This window comes from Thamnophis elegans, chromosome 3 (assembly GCF_009769535.1).
Source record: "Thamnophis elegans isolate rThaEle1 chromosome 3, rThaEle1.pri, whole genome shotgun sequence".
NCBI classification, from domain to species: domain Eukaryota; kingdom Metazoa; phylum Chordata; class Lepidosauria; order Squamata; family Colubridae; genus Thamnophis; species Thamnophis elegans.
In genome coordinates, this window is record NC_045543.1 from 28016138 (window position 1) to 28031346 (window position 15209).

At 35.1% G+C, this 15209-nt stretch overlaps 1 protein-coding gene across 3 annotated transcripts in view; it reads right to left on the reverse strand.

The window, feature by feature from the left end:
* Nucleotides 1-911: 911 nt before the first annotated feature.
* The window catches only part of EHBP1 (EH domain binding protein 1), a 255357-nt gene continuing 241059 nt past the window's right edge, over nt 912-15209 (reverse strand). For all 3 annotated transcript variants that reach the window (XM_032212780.1, XM_032212778.1, XM_032212779.1), the window contains 4 exons: nt 13306-13405; nt 10284-10357; nt 2266-2380; nt 912-1955 (listed from right to left, as the gene is read on the reverse strand). In XM_032212780.1, coding sequence (XP_032068671.1) covers nt 1865-1955; nt 2266-2380; nt 10284-10357; nt 13306-13405 — 380 coding nt within the window. In that variant the 3' untranslated portion in view covers nt 912-1864. The remainder of the gene's footprint in view (nt 1956-2265; nt 2381-10283; nt 10358-13305; nt 13406-15209) is intronic.

A 15209-nucleotide genomic window follows, 5' to 3' on the forward strand; every position in this document is an offset into this window, starting at 1 on the left:
TCTCCTTACATCGCTTTTTGTCCCCCCCCCTCCCTTCCAATATAAGCCCCTGATCTGGATTGTGAATCTCTCTCTCTCTCTGTGACTTTCCTCCCCCACCAGTTTTCTGGTGAGTTTTATATCCACACAACCAGCAAAGTGATCTGAGCTGTGTCCAGACAGGAGTAGAACAAGATCCATTTCTGCGCCAAACTTTTCCCCCTGCTGCAAATAACCCTTTAGTTTAAATCTTTTCAGAGTAAAACTCATCCCATCCAATTTCTTAAACCAATTCAACTCACATTCAGAAGAATCTATTACTTGTCTTGGCACTGCTTTTAAATATCCTTCAGACTTGTTGAACAGGGTAGAGTGTATCAATGCCAGATCCTGGGCTACAGGTTTAATTGTAAAAATAAGAAGTAGCTTAGGCTGAAATCCTATACACGTTTATCTGGAAGAAAGCCTGTGCTCAATACAGCTTATTTGTTGATAGAGATATGTGGAATATGCTGATTATTTTTTAAAAAAGAACTTTCGATACACGTATATCACACATCAGCAATTTCTAAGCAGTTTGCTTCACAGAATTCAGCTGTATTTATTTTCAACGAATAAAAGCAAATTATTGTAGCCTAACAAATTACATAATTTATGTAATTTACATAAATTTACAGGGACAGATGAGTGCCCAATCTTTGTGTAATACATTTGTAAAATAATTCTAAATATTAAACAATAAATAAGTCATATATAATGATTACAAATAAAAAAGAGATTAATGCTCTCCCAATTAGTTCCAATTTCTCAAACCCAAAAAGATTGAGGGGGGGATTTTTTTGTGTTTGTTTTAGGCTGACAATTACACCACCATAAGGTCCTAGAGAAATACCTGGATTTGAAATGTATATAAAAAAGCAGCCCAGCCCAGCTTTGATAAGAAAGATCCAGCTTTTATTGAAAAATTATACATAACTTGGTATTGTAATAAATAAACATAACCATTTCCACAAAAATGAGCATGATGCTAGAGAAGGATATATTTACTTGCAAGATTTTGCAAACAATGGCAAGACAGACCCCTGATGGATACAGAATAAATATTAACAGCACTGTAGAACCAGAGTGCAGAGGTCCAGCACAAGATCAAGAAAAGGGAACTAAACTAACAGGTAAATAAATAATTAATAAAAACGGGGTAGCCTCAAAAGAAGAATTTTCTGTAAACTGATCATACTTCAGTTAGCCTTATCTTTAAAATCACTTTTGTTAAGTTGCAAGATTCTTGAAAGATTGATTAAAAAGAACTGCTCTCCGAGAACATAAGAAAGCTTTAAATTTTATAATTGTACTTACAATGAAAATGTAAAACTGCAGCTGAAAAACGCATGTAAATATAACACATTGAAAGAAATGGTATGAATATGATCTAACAATAAAATGGTTGATAGCATATTTAATATTACATATGGCAGAACTAGAGGAAACAATTGAGCATATGTTTCCTTCTTTCTCTGCTATGCATCTACATAGAACAATGTATTTGCAAGTTTTTTAAACTAAAAACATAACACTAAGGTTTTCTCCCTTCTTACACAACTGGATGGCTGCTTAAACATTTGGGAGCAAACTTATTTAAGATAATTAAACCCACAAAAAAAATCCTGGTGGAACGCTAATTCTGAAACCCCATTGCTTGAATGAAAAAGGGGAAGAGAATCAGAAATCAATTTAAGATAAAGTTGATTCGGCCAAATGGAAAATTCTGAAATTTTAAGAGGCCTTTTTGTGATTTAGTTTTTCTAGTCTTGTTGTTGGCATATGTCCAAAATGTAAGAAGGCTGAAGTTACAAAAAGTGACAGTATCTTGGGCCGTGAAAGCTAGTCATTGAAGGATACATTTCTCTTCTTTCTTGGCCATTTTTCCTTTGTTTTGTTCAAGAGTCCTTTCCAAATGCTCATCTTCTTCTTCAGCCCTAAAAAATCAAATACAATTGTCAGTAGTTTTCCTAACAAAATTCTGCTTTACATTTCAATATAGGAGTCATGCACAGATAAGGAGTTTAGGCAGCAGTCACTTCAGGGACCAGGTTACACCATCTGTTTCCATAGGTAAGAAGTAGTAGCAGATCACTTTACCAAAATGCAGGACCTAAGGAGATTTAATTGCTTCAATGCCGAGTGACTGACCTTCTCCTGAAGGTTATTTTCTTGAATATAAAACTTAAATACCGTCATGGAACACTTGATTTTATTACTGGAGTTCATAAAAAATATGAAACGTACTGTTTTTCTTGGGCATCTAAATCTCTGACCAGTGCATCACGCTTATTAACGAGAATAACAAGTTCATCTAGCAAAAGTTGCTCCCGCCTCTTCTGAGCTTCAGTCTTTTGCCAGTCTGAAAAGAGAAGAAATTCAGAAATGTGATCTTTGAGAGCTTAATATATTTATGATATAAACAAATCAGTGTCACTGCTCTGGTTTCTATAACAGAGCCATGTCCTTTGTAGAGACCCATAATGGATTATTTCACTTTCCTATGGATCTATGTAACTACAAGAAATCTAATTTGACTTTAGCAGATCCAATATTTTTCAGCATTATTAAACAAAACCTATGGAAAATTTTTGAGAAATACTAGTCAGTAACATAAACATGTATGAAATGAAATAAGTTTTTTTGGGGGTATGTGTGATTTGGGGGTTGTGGTTTTCCTATATTCATGTATTTGAGAAAAAACATTTTACTCAACAAATCATATTTAAGAGAAGATATGCAAAAGATTATATTATTATTATTGATGTTTATGATCTCATTTTTATTACAGCTTTTCCTAAATAACTTCCATTCCCTTTCAGTGTATTAGAGATTTTGTTTCTGAACCAGAAAAAGATACAGATTGAAAACTGCAAAACAATAAAACTTTTATCACAATGCAATTTCCTTTCTCTTACAAATTGATTATAATTTTCCTTTCCTCCCCTTGCTATATCTTAGCAATTGAAAATACCTCACACTGATCACTTACTAGGCACCTCAGAATAACTTTAAAACGAGAATCAACAATTAGTTGATCAACAATTAGTTGATTCTCCTATAAAAATCAAATACATCTATTAAATAATATTACTCAATTCCCCCATAACAATACAGATTATTTGTTAGTTTTTTTCTAATAAGCTGAATCTTAAGTTCACATAATTTCCAGGTTTGTTAACAGCCACAAGAAGACAACTTGTATATGTAAGAATTTATATCTTTTTCTTCCATTGTTCAGGTTTGCTTTATTTTTCAAGAGGTCATAGAAGGAATGAGATCCTCTCATATTTAGTCAGGTCTCTTTGCTGATATCTCTTCTTATAAGACAAACAGTATCAATGTTTCATTAAAAGGGGCAGTTTTAACACTGGAGCATACCAAACAAACTGCTCTAGAGGCCAGACAGCAAGGGCCTGTATCTGTCACTCAACTACCACCCTGTCCCGCCTCCCTCATTAGGAAGATAAACAATGAAGAGAAGGAGAAGGAGATGATGAGAGAGATAGAGGAACAAATGAGAAGCAGGAGGGAAACAGGACACCCACCTTTTTAAAATCATCAACAACAACAACACAGAAAACCCTCCACAGCTTCTGACTCATGTAGTGTTGCTATCTATCAACTTTCCCCCAAAAAAGCAGAGGAAAGGTACTAGACGTCTTTTGGATTTCTCTCTTCCCTGTCCATTGCCCTGAGCAATCATGTTAAGCCTCACATGGCTGGTGCTTATTCAGATAAACCTAACAATGCACCCCAACGGTTACCATGTGAATCTTCACAAACCCCACAAGAATGTGCTGGTTCAAATCCCCCTGACCCCCCCTGCAAAGCAAAATTTATTCAAGGCAGAAAACTGTTCAGAAGCTTTATGAAAGCAAGTGGTGCCAGAGTGAATTTGGTTTTGTATTTACAAATTAAAAATTAGATGCAGATTCATCCAATAAAGCTTAGAATGGCAATAAAAAAACCAGGAATGTGTGGACCTTTAAATTGCTTTCCCAATATGCATAATTAGCATATGCATACTAATAGACATAAGGGGGAATGCATGGTCATGCAGAGAAGCAGAAACTAACTATTTTATTTAGATATTTCACTGAGAAGGGGGGAAACCAACCCAATTTTACCCTTTAAAAATGACAGATTCTCCTATTATTCAGCAATAGCCAACACCTGCATTTTAATTTAAGAAAAACATGTTTCTAACCTATACAGATACAAAGCCTGTTTGGAATAACGTTTCAGGGACCAGGCTAGTAATTGGGAGACTGTGAGTTTTAGTCCCACCTTAGGCACAAAGTCAACTGGGTGACCTTGGGCCAGTTGCTCTCTCTCAGCTCTTGGGGGAAGCAATAGCCAACCATTTCTGAAAAACCTTGCTAAGAAAATTGAAGGGATTTTTCCAAGTAGTCTTTGAGAACTGGACATAATTGAATGGAAGGAAAATAACCTCTATGCATAACTTTGTGAAAATGTTACATCTCAATTCCTACATTCGAAGCTGGAAAGTAAGGCTGGAACAACTACTATCTCTAGACTGAAAGAATGTCCAAACTCTATTATCCAAAATACTGTTCAAAATGAAAGCACAGATTTCCGGAATTCGTTTTCTATGTAAAATCAATTTAAGCAAAGATTTCTTTATTGGATAAGTACCACAGTTTCATTAAGGTACTAAATATAATTTTATTTACAGTGTGAAATATTCTGATCAAAGTAAATAATGGACATGTTAATTTTGCTGATCATGCTGTGGGTTAATAATCAGATATCCAAAATTATACGTCCTGCAGTCTTAGGTGAAAACATTTTTGAACAACCTGCTTAAGCAACCACCTGTACCTTCTTTGTACATACATTTCAGTTACTCCTCATTGCAATTATATAGAAAAACTTCTACTAATTTCAAGTGAACTCACTCCAGGTACAGGTGTTCCCCCCCTTCTCTCTTTTCTGACAACAGCAAATTTGGCACTATTGGCCAAGATACATTCTTAACAATAAAAAAATATGTTGCTTCAAAATAGCAGCTAAATTCCCTCCCATGTCACAAAGAAAACTGCCTTTGAAATTAACGATAATTGGTTATATCTTATAAATGTAAGTTGTTTAAAGGGGGTAAAAAGCGAAAACGTTTGTTAGGATTAACACTGCAATTCTATACATGTGAACTCTCATGTCCCAAATAAATCCAATCAGATCTACTCTTAAGTAAATGGGTGAAGGACTGCAACCCAAATAATCTGTGTTTCTTTAACCCTTTGGGTTCTTGGTATCATTATTCTTATTCCTGACATGGCTACAACCCTTTGGGTTCTCTCTCTCTCTCTCCCTCCCTCCCTCCCTCACCCCCTCTCTCACACACTATTAATCATTTATCATCTGTCTGCCTGCCTACCTAGGAAACGACCATCTTCCTCATAGGATTGACTGCAGTATTAACAATAATTACAAACCTTTCACTCTATCTCTTTGTACTATAAATGGTTGTCTATCTAGACTCATCAACTATAACCTTATATTAAGTATTTGTATGTGATGTTCAATTTTTAAGGATCTTTATTTTTAATATACATTCATGACAATTACAGCACAGAGATGTACTTGTTTTACTGATGTTTATATCTTTGTATTTTTATAAAAAGACCATTACAAGCATTCTGGAAGAAAAACATCAGAATGAAAATGATCTATGTTTTACTATTAAAAAAATATAGGTTGACACCATAAAATAATACAGTTTTGATTAAAATTAACATGAGTTTTGTAAATAGCATATTGAGTGACTCTAGTTAAAGTCTTAGCTTTAATATCAGTCAAATGACAATCCTGAAAGAGTTTCCTCCATCATCATCATCATCATCATCACCATCACCATCACCATCATCCATTTGATAGAATTCTACTGCTGAAGCTAATCAATCTATGGAGTACTGTGGCCAGAACTATGTAACAAAACTTAAATAGATTTACAAATGGGGTTTTAGAGGATAAGCTTCTCCACAGGATTACCTATTGATTTTAAATATAAAAAGCTTATCATATAAATCATAACTACAAAAATAGTGAACCTATGCACAAATCCTTTAAGAAGTGCACACACTTCAAACTTGAAGCCAAGAATAAATGTAGAACATTCTAAAGAAGATCCATTTCTTGGATGGAAAACTGTGCCCCCACCTCTCCCCTAGGGTGTGCAAAACAGGAACATAAATCTTTTCCAAGAAGATATTACATTTGAACCAAAAAGACCATGCATCAATGAAGATTCTCAATACTCAGCTAGTGTCAATGAGACAATTTGATTCCACAGTAATTATGAACCTCCTTCATGTTTCATGAAAGCACATATGAACAACCTGGCAACTTATTTGGAGCTCCAGCCCTTCTTACCCATGTAGTGTAATTTTATTCTGTTCCAAAAGGTAAGATCTCTACAAAGCTATTACATTACTAGTAAGACTACAAGTTAAAAGGTCAGGTTGTGGATCCCTTTCTTAAAGGTGAGGTTCGTAGGAACTAAGTGCAACTCTGAAAAGTGTCTGCTCCACAGCTTGATAATGAGAGCTTTGGAGCAATACACAACTTGAAAGCAAAGCTGAAAAAATCTTCTATAAAGTTAAATGTTTCAGGATGGGAATGAGCAGCATCTGCATTTAAGTACATAACTGCAAATAGACAGATTATATGGTGTTATATAGATATATATTAAACCATTTATATCCCTGTTATTCGTACAACTCTAAATATGTCACGATTAAACTCCTCAACAATTTCATGTTAAATAGCATGTTAGGACAATGCTGAACTCTGTGAAACTGCATATTCAAACGATGGGACGTCAAACAGCATCTCCTAGTATCACCTTCTGAAATTTGCTCTCCAGCTGGGAAATACTAAAACCACTGCAGGACAGGCTGCAAATATGCAAGCATGGCTATACACACAAGGCCAACACTTTTGATGGAAATAAGGTTATAGGATTATTTAAAATTTCTATTTGCAAAGCATCATAATCTACACTTTTGCTTGTTTTAAGGCTTGGATCCATACTTAATAGAGTTTTACAAATCACAGCTGCAGGATGTGTGGCCCAAAATTTTGGTATTGTCTCCAGAGCCTCCTGAAAAGCTGTTGACAAACTTTGTTAACCCATCCCCACACTATCATCCTGCAGTGACACAAAATAATATATAACTCATGCTGGTCATACAGTAAGGTTTTGCACAGTTTCCTCCGTTGACTGGAATAGATCAGGAACTGGCCACTGTTCTACCCAGCTAGACGTTAAGTGCCATGCATATACAACTAATTTCCTTATCACACAAAGAAGGAAACAAACCAAATAATAACGTTTTTCTTCTGGTCAGCTATTGCATTTTTAGCTGTCTTGTCCACTGTATGTGGACAATGGTGACTTTCTTTCCATTAGCCTTTACTTTTTTTTTTTAATGTGAAGGTTCACTGAAGTGGTGCTCAGATGTTGCTGTCTTGATTTACTGCTTTCCTGGCCAAGCAAGTCTACTTTTCATTTGTCTATTCACAATTGCTCATTTTTCCAGGAAGAAGAGAGTGAAAAAAATAAGAAATGGCAAGACAGACACTTGTGCCAGAAAAAAAGAGGAAGCACTCTCGAATAAGGGATTTGTTAATTAAAAAATATCTTGGGTCAGTTGATTAACAGATCAAGAACCATTTCTTGATGTTCATGATTGCTAGGAGACATTCGGAGATGGGCAGACATTGCTTTTGATTTGTTCTCCTGGTTCCCACTGACAGAAGATCCCCAAAGGCTCTGGTTGCAGGAGAACTGCCTCCAAAGATTTGCCTGTACACCACTGTGAAAAACCAATAGAAGTTAATATTTTCACAGTATGAAGGAGATACTATGAGGATTCTTTAGGATGAGTTGATGACAAGTGTATAGCTACATGGCATGCAAGGAACAATCTACTGAGAAATGTAAAAAAAACAGTAAGGTATTGTTATGTGTGGGTATGTCTATGTGTATTAAGAGAGGGGAGTCATTGTATGTGTGTGCAAGTACGTTTGTGTATTTAGAAATAAATGCATTTAGTAATTACATTAGTTAATAGAAGGAAATCATATAAATGCAATTTAATGGATATAATTGCTATCACATTTTTATCAATTTTGTGGAGCATGGCCCCTGGAATATCACTCAAAACCAAGTAAGCGCTTCAAGTAACTCCTGGTTTTGAATGAACAACTGGCTGTGCCATTTGATGTGTCACAACACATTATAATTGTGTTAACAGAGTATTGATAGACTCCCCAATATGTATATTCAGAATGAAATAGAGTGGGGTAACTTGAGGGCAAAATCCTCAAATGCTGGCCCAGAGCCAAGAAGATGTAAAGATGTTTGGATGGGAAGGAACCATCTTCAATTCAACCCTAGCAAGACAGCGTCATTCTGAAGTTTTGGACCTCCTGGACCCAATGATATGTAATCTTTGATTCTGGTTGGTATGTTCCATCTCCCTTCCCCTAAATGTTGTCATCTAATAGAACCTGTGGAAGTACACCTTTCTCTGTATCTGTCTCTGCCTTGGGGAATAACCTTTCCCCAGAGATCCAAGCAGGTCACCTGGGCTCCTTGTCTTCCAAAAACCAGTTGGCTGTTACCACAAGTGATAGGGTAGAATGAAGCTAGAGTCATGTAAAATGGATGTATTAAAACAGTACCACACATTTTGATTTAATTTTTGTTGATTTTTATTCAGCTTGTTTCAGGGGTTTTATTATTTTTACTGCTTTATGCACTGCCTTGGGTTACGCTCACAATATGGGTGATGATATGAGTCATTGTAAAAAACAAATGTCTCACAAATAGATTTTTGCTTGTTCAACAAGACTTTTTTCTCCCTGTGCCCACTCTCAGATCTATTCTAGATTTAAATTCTTAATTTCCTGGACACAGTAAAGATAAATAGTCAGAAGTGTAATTTTTCTTGCTCCACTGCTTGAAACTGTTCTGTTTGTAATTGCTAAATTTCTAAATAAAATTTAGTTGCTAGGAAATGATTGATAAATGCTATCCAATTTAAAAAGTCCACTGAAAGAGGAGACATGACAATTGCTATTAAAATCATTATAATGGGGTGTGTATGTATGGAAGACTATAAGGTTTCTGACCCAGTTTTATTCTTAAAGCATGCTTCATAATATTGTTAAAAAACAACACATTGCTACTTCTTGCAATTACTTAAAGCCTTAAAGTACAGTGGTCTATAAAACAATACTTTCTAGATTACTGGCCTCAAAATTTTCTTTTAGAGTATATTTATAGCTGTCGGGTCCCTTTTTACATTGTGATGAACATGTTCTGGATGTAGATTTTATTCAGAAGTTCTATTATTTTCAACTCTGGTTAAGAAAACACAAAGAGGTGGATTAAGAAAGCTACCTGGCACTTCATGGCTTTCCCCTGCAAACTCATGCTTTCAGCAAAGCCTCTAAACTAATTAGAATTGATTTATTATGGATCCGGTACCTTATCAGGTGAAGAACGAAATTACCATGGACAGTCAAAGGGTTAGGAGGTCAATACAGAATAGCAAAATCAATTTAAATTGATTAGACAAAAGGTCCATCTTACACATTTTACAGAGCCCAAAGGATTAACTTTTAAGTAAACATCTTTGAACTGTAAAGACAGAATTTGAGGCTGAAAGATACAAGTAATGACAGCTTTATTAAAAACAATAACAACTGGGATGTATTTAAATAACTAATAAAGTAAAGTTACTTTAATCTATCTTGATGTTTATTTTTATTATAAATCATCCTCTGGATTACTGTACAGTAATTTAAAATATCAGGAAGAGCAGGTAATTGTACAATATAGCCCTATGTCAATCTATTCAGAAGTTTCCATTTAGATGAGGTGACTAGCCTTTTAGGAAGCTATAGAGAATGAAGAAAATACATCCAAAAGATGGTTCTTTTGCCCAATGAGGTATTAATTTAACAAAAGCATATTTCTACTGAAGATTGATTGGGCCTACCTAAAATGTTTACCTTATGAAAATAATGAAACATACTTTTTCTTTATTTTGTACCGAAGCAAAAATAGAGCTATGTATTGAAATAAATGCCATCCAAATTATCATGAATTCAATTTCATTTTAATAAGGTGTATTGAGAGTTCTACATTTTTCTGGGCTTCCTGTATATATTGTTCATCAGATTCAAGTTTTCAACAATGACTAAAAATGTATCTTTTAAGCATTTCTTACCTTCAATAGCAAGCATGGCTCTTAGTTCCCTGTTCAGTAGCTCGTACCGCCTTTCTAAATCATGTTCCTTTTCCCTAGGCAAATTGTAGAAGTTCATCAATATGTTAATTACTAAATCATTAAATGCTTAAAAGAACCTTTAATTTTGATTGATTTTTAGGACTCTAAGCTGACTTTTTCTCTAGGATTAAGCTACTCTATACAAATGATATGTAAGAATAAAACCTTATTCAGATAGGATCAGTGCTTCCAAACGCTCCTTATATTAAATTGCAACATTCATTGGGAAGTTCTGTCAACAGTACTTTCTACAATGTACTGCACTTCAGCAACTTGAAAATGCTTCATTTACATTTCTCCTCAATTTGTAAATATTTTAAAATTTTATTTTTGAAAATTTTGAGACAAGCTTTTGCTACTTGGACCACAATTTTCATTTGCTCCAGAAGGCCCTTCTATGTTCCATGTAGCATGTTAACTTGGAGTCGGTGCCTTGCACTTCACTGCTCTCAGCTGAAAGTCTTTAACAAAAAGTTAAAAGGTAGAAAAAGAATCTGTTTGCATTTGGGACTTTAGGAGAAGGAGTTGGTCAATAAATCTACATGGAGTTTAAGGATCAGTCTGCTGCCTGTGGGTGTTTTTGAGAAGGACACTTCTTTTGAGGGCTATTAAATGCACACCATTAAATATATAGCATGCAGTTGTTCTTCTGGTTTTCATTGATTCTGGGTAAAAATATGTCCATTCATAAACATCATGCATGGAAGAAGGAGGTCAGCTGACTTCAGATTGCTTTATTCCATCAATTCTACTTAGGAAAGTATTATTAAATCAGTCTTTTTAAATTCTTCCATTTAAAACTAACCACCAAACTAAGAGGACTAAAGAAAGGGTCAAATCATTCCATTATAATTATAAATAAAATTAGCTAATAAGCAGATGGAGGGAACAATTATGGCTCCAATGAAAGGTCAACCTAAATAATCCTGGCTTAAATGCAACTTGTTTGTCTAAGAGCTCTATATGTGCTTGGTGCAACCTTTTTTGTAGCAGAGTACATCAAGATTGCAAGAGAACCCTGAATATGAAGCAGCCACAGATTGCTACTATAGCTCCTGTGATCTGGGTATCAGAGGTGGAAATTCTGGAGTTTGCAGAGTTCAGCATCCATCATTTAAAAAAATAACTTTCTGGAAGACTAGCAAGCAATACACTGAAGAGGATGGAGAACAGCTGTACAGTAGTGGCCAGGGCTACTATCAAGACTAATAGCAATTGTTGCTTCATGGAAAGACATTCAGTTTTGTATGTCTTCCACAGAAAAAATGATGGAATGTGTATCCTCAAAATCATCCTTCCAGAGTTGAGTTATTTTCTGAAAGGGTCTTGTGTATTTTCAAACAAGGCCTGCCCTTCATTTTTTTTTCATTTTTATCATTCATCTGACAAAATAGTTTCACCTTCATTTCCTTTAATAAATAGCTTCACCTGTAGTCCTGTAAAATGATCTTCCACGCTCTGCTCTTGGCTTAATGCTTTTGTTTAAGAAGTATTGGATGACAGTGGCATTTGATGCTTGGAAACCATCCAGTTTGGAAGACGGTTCAAGATTTATAAACCATGATTCATGAAGTTGGGAACCCATATTAACATCATGTGCTCTTTCCAAGGCCTCTCCTCCTATAGCACTTTAGGATTTGTATTAGATGCGTGGGCTCACTTTATACCAGGAAACTCTGGCTTAGTCAAGTTTAGAGACCAGGATAATACCGTAACCCAGAGATTTTAAAGAACAACTTCCAATCAGAACATGCAATACTAAATTAGATGCACAAATGTCCTGAACCAGGGTTAAGGTCTTGTCTGTGTTATTTATAATGTTGAAACTGTTTATACCCCTTACCCATACTTCCTTCACTGCCTGTAGTGGGAATTTCTGTATCTGCCTATGGGTAGGTAAAATGGGCATTGCAAAGAATGCAGACAATGCAAATCACTTATGCTTCCCTTCTTCCTTACTTCAACCAATATTTGAAACTTCATCTAAATAGTTCACATTGTCTGATTGTCAGACCTAGCAATTAGCACAAATTATATTTAGACAGTTCCATACCAAAATATACTCATATGCTCTGTATATCTTTTTTCAATATTATAATCTGAAATACATTTGTCTTCCAATTTATAGGTGGTGGAAAGAATTTTGGCATTCAGTTCAGTGGTGAAACTAAATTTGCACAGATTGGCATTATTTTTGATCAGCATACATTTGAATATAAATCTATTATGTTCTATTTTTTCCATTTTAGTTTTAGAAAATCCTCACAAAAATGGTACTATTGTTTTTGCTCACAAAATAGGTATTTTGAAATATCTTTTACTTTTCATATATATTTTACCTGACGTTATTATTTTTAAGTAGACTACAGCACTAACAAACCCAGGAAAGAATAACAGTCTTAAGATCAAAACATTCTAATTTGTCCACTGGTCCTAGAAGGGCAAATCAAGTCCATTCTTAACAGGAAATGCAAAGAATGACTGACATGAAAGAACTAATGTCTATGTGAGTTAGGGGTCTATTCACATGCAAAGAATCTGTGAATTTCTCAAAGTAGATTGGTATGTTGAGGAACCATTAATTTTCATGTTCCAATTTTTGATCCTGCTACTATGTTTACAGAAGTACCCCGTTTCTCTGAAAATAAGACCTCCCCAATCGGGCTTTTGAGCACATGTGCTAAAATAAGCCCTCCCCCCAAAATAAGCCCTCCCCAAATATATTGCAACGCAGCAGCAGCTATGAGGTAACCATGCTCGCCGACCCCTTTAAATACCTTTTGGGCCACAGACCATAAACTAGGACCCCCAAGACTTAACTCAAGATTTAAATCATAACATTTTTTCAAGCCTTTGTGGATCCCCTGTGATGACCTCACAGGTTGAGAACTGCTGCTCTAAAGTATTCTAAAAGGAAGCAGAAAAATTTTGCATTGTAATTCACAAATCAAGACATACTTACAGAAGAGAAAGTTGATTCATTCTTCTTATCAAGGCATTTTTCTTATTGACTAACATGAACCATTCTTGCATCATAGCTTCTTCTTCTTCAGTATTTCTTCCTATTAAAACAGAGTACTTTGATTTATAATTTTTATTTAGTACAGAGTTTCTAGCCTCATTAAAAAAAATCCATGTACAGGATCCAAAGAGCTCAGTAATATTCATTTCAGCTTAAGTTTCCTTTTGACAGCAGTGTCCAAAGCTGCCCTCAATATTATTTGGCTCATCCAGACTGCAAAACACTATTATGCAGGGGAAAAAGTTCAAATTTCCTTAGACTTAGAACAAGTGTATTGTCACTTTAAATGTACACTAATCGGTCTACATTAAAATGAAATTTCATTGCATACAGCTCTGAAAGGGTCACCGCCTCCAATATACACTACATAAACATGACAAAATATAAATAAATGAATAAAAAATTATACATGTACACCCACATATATTATATGACACCAAGAAACAACACAGTCTATTAGCTGAGGCATTTAATATATAGTCTTTTCAATCAGTTCTATTGAAAGTATAGTTGGAAAACAACAATAAATTAATAGCTAGCTAAAGCAAATTCAATTTCAGACATATTATTAAAATCTAAAAAGAATTAATTAAAATATTTTAGAACATCAAAAAATACTTGGGAACAAGACAATCTAAAATATAAACTTTACTTGTTTATAAAGCCTATTTTAAACACTGTATTATAAAAACCTATCAAAAGAATAAAAAAAGCCTAGCCTGACTTCCATTGACAAGGAATTTCAAACAATTATTGACAGGTTCTTCTCTTGCTTTCTTTTCAGATTGGAAGGGCTGTGGATTAGAAGGGAAAATGGTGCTTTGGAGGTGCTCAAGTAGCTTGTGCCCATAGCTCTGTGAAGCACATATTCCTTTTCCTGGGATCACATGTTTTCCTTCCACTTTTCCAGTGGAAGAGATCATTTGCCAAGAAGGTTAAACATGTACCTATAGCACGTATACCCAAAGCACCTTTTTCCCCTTTGAATCTGAACTACTGTATAGCACCAAAATTATCCTCTGATTACAAAAGAACCATCTTCCAAAGATATTAAAATTGAATAGGTGTATTATAAGAGAGTGTGGATTTCCAAACAGTTTGTCATATTGGTTCACTGATCATAAAGGTAAAGGTTCCCCTCACACATATGTGCTAGTCGTTCCTAACTCTAGAGGGCGATGCTCATCTCCGTTTCTAAGCCGAAGAGCCAAAGCTGTCTGAAGATGTCTCTGTAGTCATGTGGCCGGCATGACTAAATGCCGAAGGTGCATGGAATGCTGTCATTGATCATAGTCAGCAGTTAAACTATATCCCAGTGGCCTATAAAGCCACTGAAATATGTCACATTTTTTTTTAGAATGGCCTTTGTCAATATATTTTGCAGAATTTATTACAGATCTCCAAATGGAATATTGCTGGAGCACTTGTTATCACAGTTACCCAGGACATCTCTAGAAAGGAGAATTTATGTGTTAGGCTTGGTTGACCCAAGGTTCAGAGATGATTCCTGGAATTTTTCCATGGTATGAATCTGAGTATACTGGGAACATTCTCAAAATGTGAGCTTTGCAAGGACATACAATACAATATAGGTGGCAGCCCTGAAGCTCCAATGAAAAAGATGGCTTCCAGGGCTGATAAACGGAACTTTGAGGAATGTCAAGCTTTGGAGTCTTCTTTTGTTGGGGGTGTTACTTGGAGCCCTGATATTAGGTTAACCTTCTGCCATTTCAACAGACTTTTAATTGTCAGAGCACCTCTATCTTCCTGTGATTAAGGTTTCTTAGTTTGCTCCCTCAAATGAAATAGAGAGGGTGGTGAAGATAAAAAGATGAGTTACTTTT